Here is a 14,767-nt window from a genome sequence, read left to right as displayed (position 1 = left end):
TTGTGGGGATCCAATCTCAGACCCTCATATTTGTGTGGCCAGCACTTTACTCATTAAGTAATCTCCCCAGCCCTTCTCAAGGCACACTAGATTCAAGAGACAAGAGCTCAGGTGGCCCATCTGCTGGCAATTAAAAAGGAGCTCACGCACCCAAGGATTGGCAGGCATCAGTGGGTGAGGTCCAAGAGGCGGGGCACCATTGGGTGGAAAAGGGTCGGCTTTGGTGATGAGGGAGTAGTTCCCCTTGTCGTTCACTCCAGGGTGTATAAACCTACAGTTCATTCCCCAGGTGCAGTTCCCTAGGGAAACAAAAGTAAGATCAGCAAGGTTGTCAAAAGCCCAACTGATGGAGGGCAGCAGCTGGGTGGGCACTGCACTTACAGAGAACCTGGGAGTCAGCCAACAACCTTCCAGCACTCCCACAAGTCACTGGGCCTCAGCTAAGAGAGGCCTAGGCCCAAGCCTACCCAGCCGCCCTCTCCCTGCATGTACAAAGGCATCTAATGGCCCAGAGGCAAGCAGGGAAGGTCTGGACCACTGGCTTAGCCAGAAACTTCCATGAGATAGCACTCTCTCAATGAGGTCCCCTGCGAGTCCCAGAACTCTCAGGCCCTGTTCAAAGTCCCTTTGTACAGTGTGTAGTAAACCCTCCACACCTGCAGGTTCTATACCTGTGGAGTTAGTTCACACAAATCAAAAACACCATGTTGTTGGGCTGGAGATATGGTTTAGTGGTTAAGGTGCTTGCCTAAGAAGCCTAAGGAACTAGGTTCAATTCTCTAGGTTCCATGTAAACCAGATGCACAAGGTGGACTGCATATATCTGGAATTCATTTGCCGTAGTTGGAGGCCCTGGCATACCCATACCCTCTGTCTCAAATAAAAATAATAAACCAAACAACAACAACAACAACAAAAATACCATGTTGAAGGCCGGGCATGGTGGCACACACCTTTAATCCCAGCACTCAGAAGGTAGAGGTAGGAGGATTGCCATGAGTTAGAGGCCACTCTGAGACTCCAGGTCACCCTGAGCTAGAGTGAGACCCTTCCTCAAAAGAACAACAAAAAAAGTGGAACTGAATATACAATTTTCTTTTTCTTCTATTTATGTATTTGAGAGAGAATGAGAAAGGCAGCAAAACAGAGAAAGAGATGGGGGAAAAGGGAGGGAGAGAATGGGCACAACAGGGGCTCCAGCTCCTATAAACGAATTCCAGATGCCTGTGCCACCCAGTGCAACTGGCTTTTATGTGAGTACTGGGAAACTGAACCAGGGTCCTTTGGCATGTGCCACCTTGTGCATCTGGCTTACATGGGTCCTGGGGAATTGAGCCTCAAACCGGGGTCTAGACTTCACAGACAAGTGCTTAACCGCTACGTCATCTCTTCAGCCCCTTATTTAAAAAAAAATGATTTATTTGCAAATATGGAGGGGGGATGAATATATGAGTGTACCAGGGTCTCTAGCCACTGCAAACAAACTCCAGATGCATGCGCCACTTTGTGCATATAGCTTACCTGGGTACTTGAGAATTGAACCCAGGTCCTTAGGCTTTGCAGGCAAATGCCTTAACTGCTGAGCCATCTCTCCAGCCCCTACAGACACTTTTCTTATCACCATTTCTTTCTTTCTTTTTCTTTTTTGGTTTTTTCAAGGTAGGGTCTCACTCTGGTCCAGGCTGACCTGGAATTAACTATGTAGTCTCAGGGAGGCCGCGAACTCTCAGCAATCCTCCTACCTCTGCCTCCCAGGTGCTGGGATTAAAGGCGTGCACCACCACACCTGGCTTATCACCACTTCTGAAACAATGCATCATAGCAAGGATTTGCCTGGGATTTACATTGTGTCAAGCATTATAAGACAGTAGATTATTTAAATTATAAGAGAATATGTGTACGTCATGTGAAAATTATGACCCAATTTCACAGTGCAGACTTGGTATCCTTGGATTTTGACATTTGTGGACATCTTGGAAATCAGTCCACCAAAAAAAAAAAAAAGGACATATGTATCATCAACTGATTATTAATTAGAACAGAGAAGTCCAAGAGATTTCCTGGCCTGGGGCTCATCTCATGGCAGAGACTACAGCATATCCTGTCATTCTTTTTTAGGTAGGCTCTAGCTCAGGGTGACCTGGAATTCACTATATAGTCTCAGGCTAGCCTCGAACTCATGGCAATCTTCCTACCTCTGCCTCCCTGCTAGGAATAAAGGCATGCATCATCACACCCAGCTTGTTTTGTATTTTTAAGTTTTTATTTATTTATTTACTAATGAGAGACAAGGAGAAAGTGTGTGTGTATGGGTATGCCAGGGCCTTTTGATATTAAAAAAAACTCTAGTCACATACATCCTATGCTTTTCACTGCTGAGCCATCTCTCTTCCTGCAGGTCTTTTAAAATGTGATTCAAAGAGGTCTGTACAAAGGCAATCAGTGGGCAGCACTAATATTGCCAGATCTGTCAGTATGTCCCAGGGTGACCATTATCATCACTGTAAACCTGCATTTCCTTAATCAAAGTTCTCACAAACTACTCTGGGGTAGTCTGGTCTTTAAAATATTTGTGATTAAAGACACACTGACAGGCTGGAGAGATGGCTTAGCAGTTAATGTGCTTGCCTGCAAAGCCTAGGGATCCAGGTTCGACTCTCCAGGTCCTATGTAAGCCAGATGCATAAGGTGAGGCAAGTGCACAAGGTGGTACACACATTTTTAGTTAATTATAGTGACTGGAGAACCTGGTGTGCCAATTCTCTCACTCATTAAAGAAAAAAAAAACAAAAACGGGTGTGGTGGCACATGCCTTTAATCCCAGCACTCGGGAGGCAGAGGTAGGAGGATCACCTTTGAGGCCACCTGACACTTCATAGTGAATTCCAGGTCAGCCTGAGCTAGAGTGAGACCTTACCTCGAAAAATTGAAAAACAAAACAACAACAACAAAAAAGGCCAGTCTGTTGGGTTTGCCTCAAAAACAAACCAACCAGCCAAACCCCCATTCCCCACTCTGACAACTATAATGAGTTTTTATACTTTGCTCATCAATAGTCAACAGAAACCAGGATTATTGATGGAAACTACTCAACTTTTCAGTGTAAAATGTTTGGATGTCTTTACCATCAAGTGTACTACTTTCTTAATTTTTTTTTTGTTTTTTTGAAGTAGGGTCTTGCTTTAGCCCAGGCTGACCTGGAATTCACTATGTAGTCTCTCAGGGTGGCCTTGAACTCATGGCAACTCTGCCACTCAAGTTCTGGGATTAAAGGCATGCACCACTCTTAGCAAAATTTATTTAATTTTTTGAGGTAGGGTCTCACTCTAGCTCAGGCTGACCTGGAATTCACTATGTAGTCACAGGGTGGCCTCAAACTCATGCTGATCCTCTTACGTGTGCTGGGATTAACGGCATGTGCCGCCACGCCTGGCTTAAAAAAATATTTTTTTCACTCGGGAGGCAGAGGTAGGAGGATTGCCATGAGTTCAAGGTCACCCTGAGATGACAGAGTTAATTCCAGGTCAGCCTGGACCAGAGTGAGACCCTACCTCGAAAAACCAAAAAAAAAAAAAAAAATATATATATATATATATATATATATATATATATTTTATTTATTTGAGGAGCAGAGAGAGAACAAGAGGCACAGGAAGGCAGGGAGAGAAAGGGCATACCAGGGCCTCCCAGCCACTGCAAACAAACTCTAGAGTATGAGCTACCTTGTGCATATCTGGTCTTACATGGGTACTGGGGAATAAAACCTGGGTCCTTTGGCTTTGTAGGCAAGTGCCTGAACCATTAAGCTATCTAGGCAAAAATCAGTTTTTAAAGTCGTATGTATATACTGTTAAAAAAAAAAAAAAAGATCTAGGGCAGGGCTGGAGAGATGGCTCAGTGGTCCAGGTACTTGCCTACAAAGCCAAAAGACCCAGGTTTGAATCCCCAGCACCCACATAAGCCAGTTGCACATGGTGTTGCATGTGTATGGAGTTCATTTTCAGTGGCTGGAGGCCCTGGTGTGTCCACTCGCCCTGAACCCCCACCTTAATCTCACAAATAAATAATAAATATTGAAAAAAAAATTTTTTAAAAGTGCACAGTAGCTAAGATTTAAAAACACTTCCATTCCGGACATGGTGGCAAATCCCAGCATTTGGGAGTCAGAGGTAAGAGGACTATCATGAGTTTGAGGCCACCTTAATTCTGTATAGTAAGAACATAAGAGCCAAAGGAAGGGTAGGACTCCTTACAACATGCTCCTCCTCCAGACACAAAATGGCCTGGATATCCATGACCTCACAGTGCCTGACACTACCTATACAAGACCATCATAAGAGGAGGAAAAGATAATATCAAAATAAAAGAGAGACTGATTGAGATGGGGAGGGGATATGATGGAGAATGGAGTTTCAAAGGGGAAAGTGGGTGGAAGGAGGGATATTTTTTATAAGCATGGAAGATGTTAATAAAAAAAAAAAAGACTGCATAGTAAATTCCAGGTCAGCCTGGACTAGAGCAAGACCATACTTGGAAAAAAAAAAAACCACTTTCCCTATGTCTAATATGTGATTTTTTTTTTTTTTCAAGTTAGGGTTTCACTCTAGCCCAGGCTGATCTGAATTTACTATCCAATCTCAGGGTGGCCTCAAACTCAAGGTGATCCTCCTACCTCTCTGCCTCCCTGGGAGCCCTGCTTAAAATTTTTAAAAGGCCATTGTAAAAAATTTGCAAGTCTAAGGAAGTATTAATGGCACAAATACCTTAACCTAACACATTATCTAGCTAGATGAGTGATTTTCAAAACAAAATTTTTCAAAACAAAAGAACAGCCCCAAATTGAACTCCCACCACACAGGCCCATGGCCAAGAGATTCCCATAGCACCTATGTGAGCAGAAAGGGAAAGAACAGCGTTAAGTGTCAGAGGAAAATCAGGGTGAATGAACACAAACAGTAAGGGTTCCACCTACTCTTGAGTGGTAAAAAAGACTCGAGGTGGGAAGATGGCTTAGCAGTTAAAGGCACTTTGCTTCTTGCAATATCTGACAGCGTAGGTCTGATTCCCCAGGAACCTATGTAAAAATAGCCAAATGCACAAAGTGGTGCATATGTCTGGAGTTCATTCTCAGTGGCAAGAGGCCCTGCTATACCTATCCTTTCTCCCTCTCTCTCAAATTAAAAGTAAATAAATAAATAAATAAATGGGCTGATGATATATAGCTCAGTGGATAGAGCACCTAGCTGAATTCGATCCCCAGCACCACACAAGCCAGGCATGGTGGCACACATTTGTAATCCTAACACTTGAGAGGTGGAGACAGGAGGATCAGTTCAAGGTCATCTTCAGCTACAAGGAGCTGTAGGTCAGCCTAGGGCTACATAAGACCCTGCTTCCAAAAGCACACAGCCAATTGTTCCCTTTATTCCATGCCAGACACAGTTGATCAAAAACCTACAGGGGCTCATTTACAAACGTGCAGAATATAACCCCCTCATTTATCCTGGGTACATTATACACCCCATGTGAAATCTTGCTGTCCACCATTTTTTGCGAATTTTTGTGTATGTGTGCATGGACAAGCAACACCTGCATGGTGGTCAAAGGTATCTTCTCCACATTTTTGAGAATGTCTTTTGCTGCTGTGGCTATTTGAAAACTTCTGGATTCCTGGCTCTGCCTCACACTGAGGTAATGTAGGGATTATGGACACATGCTTTGCAATGCATCAATGGACACTGAGGATCCCACTTAAGTCCACACAGGCTTGTAAGCAAATACCTTTAACAGTTCAGCCATCACCCCAGCCCCCGCTTTATTTATTGTTCTCAGTTTTAAATATTTTTATTTATTTGCAAGGAGAGATGAAGAGGCTCTGTGTGTCCACACACATATACATACTCTTTTTGCAAGCGTCTTTAACTGCTGAGGCATCTCCCCAGCCCCCTCCCCACTTTCTTTTTTTACTAAACTATGTATCACAAAGGAACCTGTGTGCAAATTAGCAACAGATCCTAACTGCATGTACGATAAAGATATAGTATGAGAGAAGCCCAGACAGATCCCTCTTCAGCAACCTAGGAAACTAAGAGATGGCAAACGGCAGCTTCCTCCTCACCTGTAGCTGCTGCTACCCACAGCCCTACAAGTGAGACAGCCAGGACTCCTCTCTCCAAACAAAAGCAGATATGAGCAATAGCAAGTACATGAGTAGATTTGGGTGTGAGAGGTCCAGAAATGATCAGGTTTACAAATTTGGCTTTGTTGGTTGAACTGGTTGCTTATCTGCACTATCACAGCACAGGAAAAAATATCTACTGGAACAGCTGAGATAATTTTACAGTATCTAGTTTCCACATGAAACACTTGTTTCACTCTAGAGTTGTGAATACATACTTTCTAACAAAGGACTGGAGAGATGGCACAATGGCTAAACGTGTTTGCCTGCAAAGCCTAGGTTCAATTCCTCAGTATACATGTAAAGCCAGATGTACAAAGTGGTGCACTTATCTGGAGTTTGTCTGCAAGTGGCAGGAAGGACTTGGCACACTCATTTTCTCTCTGCTTGCAAATAAATAAACAGAGGGGAGGCTACAGAACTCTAATAATTAAACTGCAGGCCATTGGCACATGATGGTGAACTTGTGAGCCCTTTCTTCACAGCTCATGGACAGACAGAAACCTCAAGCACCTGTAGTGAGGTGTGATGCTTTGAGGCTTTACACAAGCACTCGCTGTGGCAGAAGAAATGAAACTTTTCACTGCTTTTTTTTTGGGGGGGGGGGGTTTCAAGGTAGGTTCTCACTTTAGTCCAGGCTGACCTGGAATTCACTATGTAGTCTCAGGGTGGCCCTGAACTCTCAGTCATCCTCTTAACTCCTGAGTGCTAGGATTAAAGGTGTGTGCCACCACACTCGGCTCTGCTTTTTAAAATTATTTTTATTTATTTATTTGAGAGAGAGAGAGAGAGGGAGGGAGAAGAAAAAGACACAGAGAATGGGCACTCAGGGCCTCCAGCCACTGCAAATGAACTCCGGACGCATGCGCCCCCTTGTGCATCTGGCTTACATGGGTCTTGGGGAATCGAACTTGGGTCCTTTGGCTTTGTAGTCAAACACCTTAAACACTAAGCCATCTTTCCTGCCCATCACTGCTTCTTTTTAATTGCCAACTTGAAAGTAAGTCTCTTATTGGGTCTTACCAGCTCAGAGAGCCTTTAAAGATACCTCATTCATCTATTTAAAAGTTAAAAAAAGCTATCATAAACATCTGTGAAGTATTTTCAAATACTTGGCAGAAGAGTGGATTATTTCTTTCATGCAGTCTCTCATGGGGAACCTGAACAGCAGCAATACTACTAGTTCTGTGTTCAGTGCTGCTGCAGGCACCAGTCCAGAAGTCCGGCCGCATGACAGCTGGCAGACACCACAGGTCTCCACAAGAAGGCACTACAGAGTTCAATGGAGCATTTGAGACCCACAGGTAGCAGCCCACAGGCACACTGCCAGCAACTGTCTGGAACCTAGAGAATCCACTACACACTGGAAAGCAGTTATGCTGCCCAAAAGCTAATTCTCACTTGGGAGAATGGACTTTAACATCAGACTGTTATCCCTGAGGCAGGAGCTTCCATCCTTCCTGCCCTAAGCCTGGCTTTGCAAGGATGTAGCACTGTCTGGATCTGTGGAACTAGTAAGGGACTACATTAGCTGAAGCTCAGAAGCTATCTCCCAGTGCTCCCATCCCAGAACATGGGCCACCTCTCTCTATAGGGGAAAAGGTGTATACAGAGGAGTCTCACTAGAGCGACAGAAATGTTTGAGAACTGGACTATGGTGATGGTTGTATAATGTGGCAATTTTACTACATACTTAAGAGTGGGTGAAGGCCGGGCATGGTGGTGAATGCCCTAAATCCCAGTACTCAGGAGGCAGAGGTGGGAGGACTGCTGTGAGTTCGAGGCCTGCCTGGGACTAGAGTCCTACCTAAAAACAAGCCAAATGAAAAAAAAAAAAGAGTGAAATTTTGTGGCATGTAAACTGTACTTCTATAAAGCTTCCCCTCCCCAAATACCTTATAGACATAGACATATATAAAATCTTTTTATTTTTATTTTTTGGTTTTTCAAGGTAGGGTCTCACTCTAGCCCAGGCTGACTTGGAATTCACTATGTAGTCTCAGGGTGGCCTTGAACTCATGGCAATCTTCCTACCCTTGCCTTCTGAGTGCTGGGATTAAAGGCATGTGCCACCACACTTGGCTTAAAATCTTTTTTCCCCGTTTAGTAATCTTATGAGAAACAGAGAGAGAGGGGAGGGGAGGAACTGGTGTGATAGGTCCTTAAAGAACTGCAATTGAACTCCAGATGCATGTGCCACCTTGTGCACATGTACAACCTTGTGCATCACCTTGTGCGTCTGGCTTATGTTACACTTGGACAGTTGAAAATGAACCCTTAGCGGCAAGAATGTAAGAGCCAAAGGAAGGGTAGGACTCCTTACAACGTGCTCCCTCCAGACATAAAATGGCCTGAATATCCATGGCCTCACAGTGCCTGACACTACCTACACAAGACCATTATAAGAGGAGGAAAAGATCATGACATCAAAATAAAAGAGAGACTGATTGAGATGGGGAGGGGATATGATGGAGAATGGAATTTCAAAGGGGAAAGTAGGGGGGGGCATTACCATGGGATACTTTTTATAATCATGGAGAATGTCAAAAAAAAATTGAGGAAAAAAAAAAACGAGCCCTTAGGCCTTGCAGGTAAGCACCTTAACCACTAAGCCATTTCTCCAGCCATATATTTTGTGTTTATTTCTTTTATTTTATTGAGGGAGGGCTTTGTCCTAGCCCAGGCTGACCTGGAATTCACTATGTAGTCTCAGGGTAGTCTCAAACTAACAGTGATCCTCCTATCTCTGCCTCCCAAATGCTGGGATTAAAGACATGTACCCCAACACCTGACATATTTTAAATTATAATTACTACTCAGATGAAGCTGGTATTGTCACATGCAAATGTACAGTGGGGGATACTTTCTACCAGTTAGCTTATCACTACAAATTTGGTTATCTTAAGGGGTATGTGGGCCCTTATATATGTGTGGATACATGTGAGGCAAGAGGTCAATGGTGGTTGTGTTCCCCAACTTATTATTCTGAGCTAGATCCTCATGTAGCCCAGGCTAGTCTCAAAATCACCATGTAGCTTAGGATGACCCTGAACTCCTGATTCTCCTGCCTCTACCTCCTGAGTGCTGGAATTATAATTGTACCACTCTGCCTAGCTTTTCACCTTACTTTTTAGAGCCAGGGTCTCTCATTGGTCTACAGCTCACCAACTTACTAGACTAGCTAGCCAGTGAGCCCCAGGGATCCTTTCCTCTCTCACTCCCCAACTCTGGGCTTACAGGCATTGACAGCCACACTCAGCTTTTTATGTGGATGCTGGGGACACAGGGAAATTATGTTCTCATACTTGATGGCAAGCACTTTACAGACTGAGCCATCCCCCAACCCCATGAAAATTTTAACTTTGGGGGGGGTCCATGAATGGATTCACAGACCCCCAGGGATTCAGAAGGTACTAAGGCCTGTGGCTTTAAGCACAAAAGAGAACATCGAGATTAAAAAACAAGCAAAAAAGCTAAGGAAGATACATCAATGGCATAAGCACATTAGCAAGATGGACACCACCACCACAGTAGAAGAAATGCAAACCAAAGCCAACATACCCCTTCATAGCCTTAGCAATGTTTCTAGAGTGGAAAATGACAATGTTGGTGAGGGTGTGATGATCCTTGTTCTGGGGATAGGAACATGAAAGGGTGCTGCCCCAATAGAAAGGTGTGGCAGTTCCATAAAAATTAAAATTAAAAGCAGAGCAAAGTGGTATGGCTTAGTGGTAGAGTGCTTACCCAGCATGCTCAAGGCTCTACATTCCATTCCCAGCACCCCAGTGTCCAAATCATCATGCAATTTGCAACTCCACTTCTCGGTATATAATCAAAATAGTTGATTGAGATCATCATCGTCTTTACTTTCTTTTGTTTTTCCCCTGAGGCAGGGTATCACTCTAGCTCAGGCTGACCTGGAATTTACTATGTAATCTCAGGGTGGCCTCGAACTCACAGTGTTCCTCCTACCTCTGGCTGGGATTAATGGCATGCACCACCACACCCGGCTTTGAGATTAAATTTATTGCTCCTAGGAATACTTATAGGTCCCTGTATATTATTTTATTATTTTGTTTTGTTTTTTGAGATAGGTTTTCATTCTAGTCCAGTCTGACCTGACCTTAATGTTCATACCCATATATTAATGCTACTCTCACTTCTGGTTAGAGAAAGCTTTTCTTTTCAGAAGGCAGTGAATTTGGGATGACTCAGAAGGTACCATGGTGCTGAGAAGTGACAGAGAGGAGTGCTCAGCACTGAACAATCTCCCAGGGTCCATTGCAGAAGAGGTGGCAGAAAGAATGTAAGAGCCAAAGGAAGGGTAGGACTCCTTACAACGTGCTCCTTCAGACACAAAATGGCCTGGCTATCCAATGACCTCACAGTGCCTGACACTACCTCCACAAGACCAGAGCCACAGACACAAAGTATAATGATGGGTTTCAGGAGTGGAGGTGGGTGTCAGAAAATGGAGAACTGTGATTTACTGGGGAGTGTTTCAGTTAAATTTTTATAATTTTTGCAACTTCCATAATTACAAACAATAAGCCATGATAATTCCCTCCCCCTACTTCCCCCTTCACAACTCTACTCTCCATCACATTCCTTCCCCCAATCAGTCTCTCTTTTATTTTGATGTAATCATCTATTCCTATTATACTGGTTTTTGTGTAGATGTAGTGCCAGGCACTGTGAGGTATTTCAGTTTTACTAGTTAAAAATGTCCTAGAGCCAGGCGTGGTGGCACATGCCTTTAATCCCAGTACTTGAGACACACAGATATAGGAGGATCACTTTGAGTTTGAGGCCAACCTGACAATACATAGTGAATTCCTGGTCAGCTTGGACTAAAGCCAGACCCTATCTCAAAAGACCAAAAAAGAAAAAAGGAAAAAAAAAAAGTCCTAGAGATGCAGTGGTGATGGCTGTACAACAACCTGAATGCATCGATAACAATGAGCTCTATGTTTACAAATATTAAAATAAGAGACTTTATGTTATGTCTAGTTTGCCACAAATTTTCAAGAGCATAAAAGCAAACTAGGCTTATGAAGAAAGGCCTGTTAACTTAGCACTTGGGAAACTGAGACAAGGAGGGACAAAAATTCAAAGATAGCCTACTCTATAGAACAAGTTCAAGGTTGGTCCTGGCGACTTGGTGGGATACTATCTCAAAATAAGAACATCTGAGGAAGTAACTCTGTGGTAGAATGCTTACTTGGCGTGCAGCAAAGCTCAGGGCTCCACCTCCAGTAAACACACAGAAAGTACAGGAATGGGGATTCATCAGAAACCAACACTGGGGCACTGTTCAAAGGAAATGCTATGTTGCAAACTGTGTCCTGATTCAATGCACATGAATGTTAGCAACATGCCATAAACAAAGGACATCTGATTTTTGTCAGTGTGACAAATATCTAAAAGCAGCAACCAAATAGAGGGTTTATTTTGGCTTACATTTTCAGAGGCTTAAATCAGAGGCTCACTGGCTCCACTGTTTTGGGCCGGATGCATGACAGAGCAACAAGGTAGCTGGTGCATGTAGCAAAGCAAAATAGCGCATGTCTTGATAGACAAGAGGCACAGAACAGAGCAGGAAGGGCCCAGGAACAAGTTATATCTTCCCAGAGCACACCCCTAGTGACCACTTCCTCCAGGTAGGCTCCACCTTCTACATTTCCACCACCTCCCCACATCTATTCAAAGCATCACAAGGTCCGTGCCCTCACAGTCCACTTTCAAAAGGGCCCAGAGAATTGGTACCCATCTCACTTTATTTGTTCTGTGCTTTAAGTTCTGAGAATTGAGTCAGGGTGCGAGACCCTGGCTTCAGCGACTCCACACTGGTGCCACTTGAGCTGCCAGGGACTAGAGTGTTATGTAGTGAAATCCAAGTACAATACATGAGCGTGCCAACTTTTGTCACCATAATCTGGACATTTGAGCTGGACTGGTATCATTTACTCTCACACCATTATGGGAAAAGGATTATTTGCTTGCGTTTATATTTTCTAAAACACTGGCACTCAAAATACCAATGTTTTTGAAGACTACCATGCAGCACTCACAGCCCTGTGTTCTCAGGGCAGTTCTGGTGATATAACATGAAGGTCTCTCCATAGCATACAGCTATGTGGGCCCACTTATCAAGCAGGCTCTTACCAGCCACCTGACATTGGGGGCCCATCACATACACACGTCACTCAGATAGGTCAACTATTTTCACTTAGCAAAAACAAGAATGACAACAACCAAGTCCTAGAGAAGTGAACCTGACTGAAGTTCCCGAGTGTCTCCCTCAGGGTACCTCTGGCCTGAGGGACAGGAGTATTCATGGGCCACTCTTGGGCAGGACTCCACTGTCTTTCTGTGGAAATTCCTGTCCCTTCACACACAAAGCCACTGCCCCAGCATGTGTCTCTTCCCCTCAAGTCCCTCCCTGCTGGCATCCCAACCGTGCTCTGGATCCAGGAGAAAGAAGTCTGGCCTCTGGCGCAGGGGACTTTAAGGCACTACAGAGAGTGAACACAGGATATTTTGTACCTTTAACCTGGCCTCTGAATGGTATGGAATTTGGTATTGGTGGAAGAAGAGTGGATAATGGTGTCACAACATCTGGAAAAGAAGTACACAGGAAGCTCTTGTGAACTTTAGACTGTACACGCAGGCGGGCCAGTGAGCAAAGTCATCTAAGGGCAAGAGAATGCATCTTCCTACCTGTCCAAGGAAAATAAATGCTCAGCCACAAGAAACATGCCCAAACTACTGCTGCACACCAAGAAACCCTTACGGACTGGAATTTTTACTTCCATTTCCAAATCCCCCAAGTCTTTACAAAACAAGAAGCCGCCGTAACATCATCATGATAGACGGTGACACTACACATGACATGTGGTCAGTCCAGATCATTAAGCAAGACTTTAAACTGCTCCTGCTGCAGCTACTTAACTTGCACTGGTCCTCTGCAGGTGTGGCCCTCCCCTACCCGTTTCATGTCCATCCCAAACGAAGGATGTATTTCTGATGTGCCTTGCAGAAAGCAGTCCTCTTTTATAGAGGTGGGAAATGCTAATATTGGAATGTCTGGCAACACAGAAAGGACCACTCAGAAAGTGACTGCTACTGCCTGCTGCAGCCATGGGTCTGATATAAGCAGTGGGCCTGGAACCAGCAGTGTGGAAAACAGGCTGGCCCCCTTTCAAGGCAGTCTTCAAAGTGAGGAAATGATCAATAAAAGGGTCTGTTGTTCACCACCAATACCATCACCACCACCAACTCTCACAGTCTGGCCCTTAAAACAGCCTCACACAGTGCAGAGCACTGATGAGGCCAAATTACCACCATGGCCCCAGGAAAAGCCGAGGCCATGGTGGCCGTGCAAAGGCCCCAAGGCAGACAATTACCTTTCATGAAGAATCGGCAGGTGGGGCGAGGCCTCACCTTCCGGTCACTGGGGTCTTTCACTTCACCTTCCTCCAAGTCATCATCCTGGAACAGAGGACAGGTCTTAACATGGTGAGCTGATCCGGTCTATCTACCATACCACCTTCACCAAGCAGAAGCACAGAAGCTAGGTGTGGGAAAACGTCCACCCTTCCCACAACTGTGTTCTGGCCACTCACCAGCTCATGTCTGTTTCCAATTTCGATTCCCAGCTACACAACAGATGGCCTCAAACTCACCTAGGAGCTAGAGGGATACTTGGAAAAATCCTGAAAACTCTGTAGGCTATAGAAAGTATTTTGGGCAGGAAATAGACACATTTTGCTTTTTTTTGTTTTGTACATTTAAACAGAGCATTCTCTATCTTTTTACAATTTAACCCCACCTCTACTTAATAAAATAAATGCCTAATCGGAAGTTAGTTGATCTAGACGAGCAGCGCCACCTTGTGGCTCATTCAACCTGACTGTTCAGTTGGCCTGGAATTCACACTATGGAGTCTCAGGATGGCCTTGAATTTACAGTGACCTGTCTACCTCTGCCTCCTGGGTGCTGGATTAAAGGCATGTACCATCATGCCCAGCTGACCCAAAAGTTTTACAAAGTCTAAAACTCATCTTAGTCTGTAGAGTTCTCACAGGCAGCTAAGAGCTGACCACTGCTCTGGGCTCTCCTCCACCACCCCTGCCCAGGGCCTATCCTATCAACCTATGGCCATCAGCTTCTCAGGCCACCTGATCTGCACAAAGGCATCCAGAGCCCTCTGAACAGCACTGGCACCAGTGGAAAATAAACAAATATGACCCCTGCCCTTCCCAAAGGGATGGTGTGTGCCAAGTGACTTGATTTTCTGTCTACTCAACGACAAGACAAAAAAAAAAACAGAGTAAGACAAAGAGATAGGGCTTGAGTTGTTAATAGTAAGGTAAAGATCCATGAGGACCAACGGAGCTGCTCCTGGTGTCTTGCTGTGAGATTACTCTTCGAGGAGCTTTGCAGGTAGGAGGGGCTCTGGCAAGGTTACAACCTGCAGATTCATCTTGTACAGTTCTGTTGCCAGGAGAAACCAGCAAACTAAGATTATGGGTGCTGTCTAAAACAGGCTTGGTTTAATCCATTTCCCCACTGCTCACAGCCCAACAC

At 44.5% G+C, this 14,767-nt stretch overlaps 1 protein-coding gene across 3 annotated transcripts in view; it reads right to left on the bottom strand.

Moving 5' to 3' along the window:
• Positions 1-14,767, bottom strand: part of Zc3h18 (zinc finger CCCH-type containing 18) — a 70,822-nt gene that overhangs the window by 44,679 nt on the left and 11,376 nt on the right. For 2 of the 3 annotated variants that reach the window (XM_004666061.3, XM_045154418.1), the window contains exons 3-5: positions 13,585-13,669; positions 12,725-12,796; positions 151-299 (exon numbers count right to left, since the gene is read on the bottom strand). In XM_004666061.3, the coding sequence (XP_004666118.1) occupies positions 151-299; positions 12,725-12,796; positions 13,585-13,669 (306 nt within the window). The remainder of the gene's footprint in view (positions 1-150; positions 300-12,724; positions 12,797-13,584; positions 13,670-14,767) is intronic. The other variant, XM_045154424.1, reaches the window with a different exon arrangement.

The sequence above is a fragment of the Jaculus jaculus genome, chromosome 1 (assembly GCF_020740685.1).
Source record: "Jaculus jaculus isolate mJacJac1 chromosome 1, mJacJac1.mat.Y.cur, whole genome shotgun sequence".
Taxonomy (NCBI): domain Eukaryota; kingdom Metazoa; phylum Chordata; class Mammalia; order Rodentia; family Dipodidae; genus Jaculus; species Jaculus jaculus.
The sequence above is the reverse complement of the archived record's forward strand: the minus strand, read 5'-3'. Positions and strand labels throughout refer to the sequence as shown.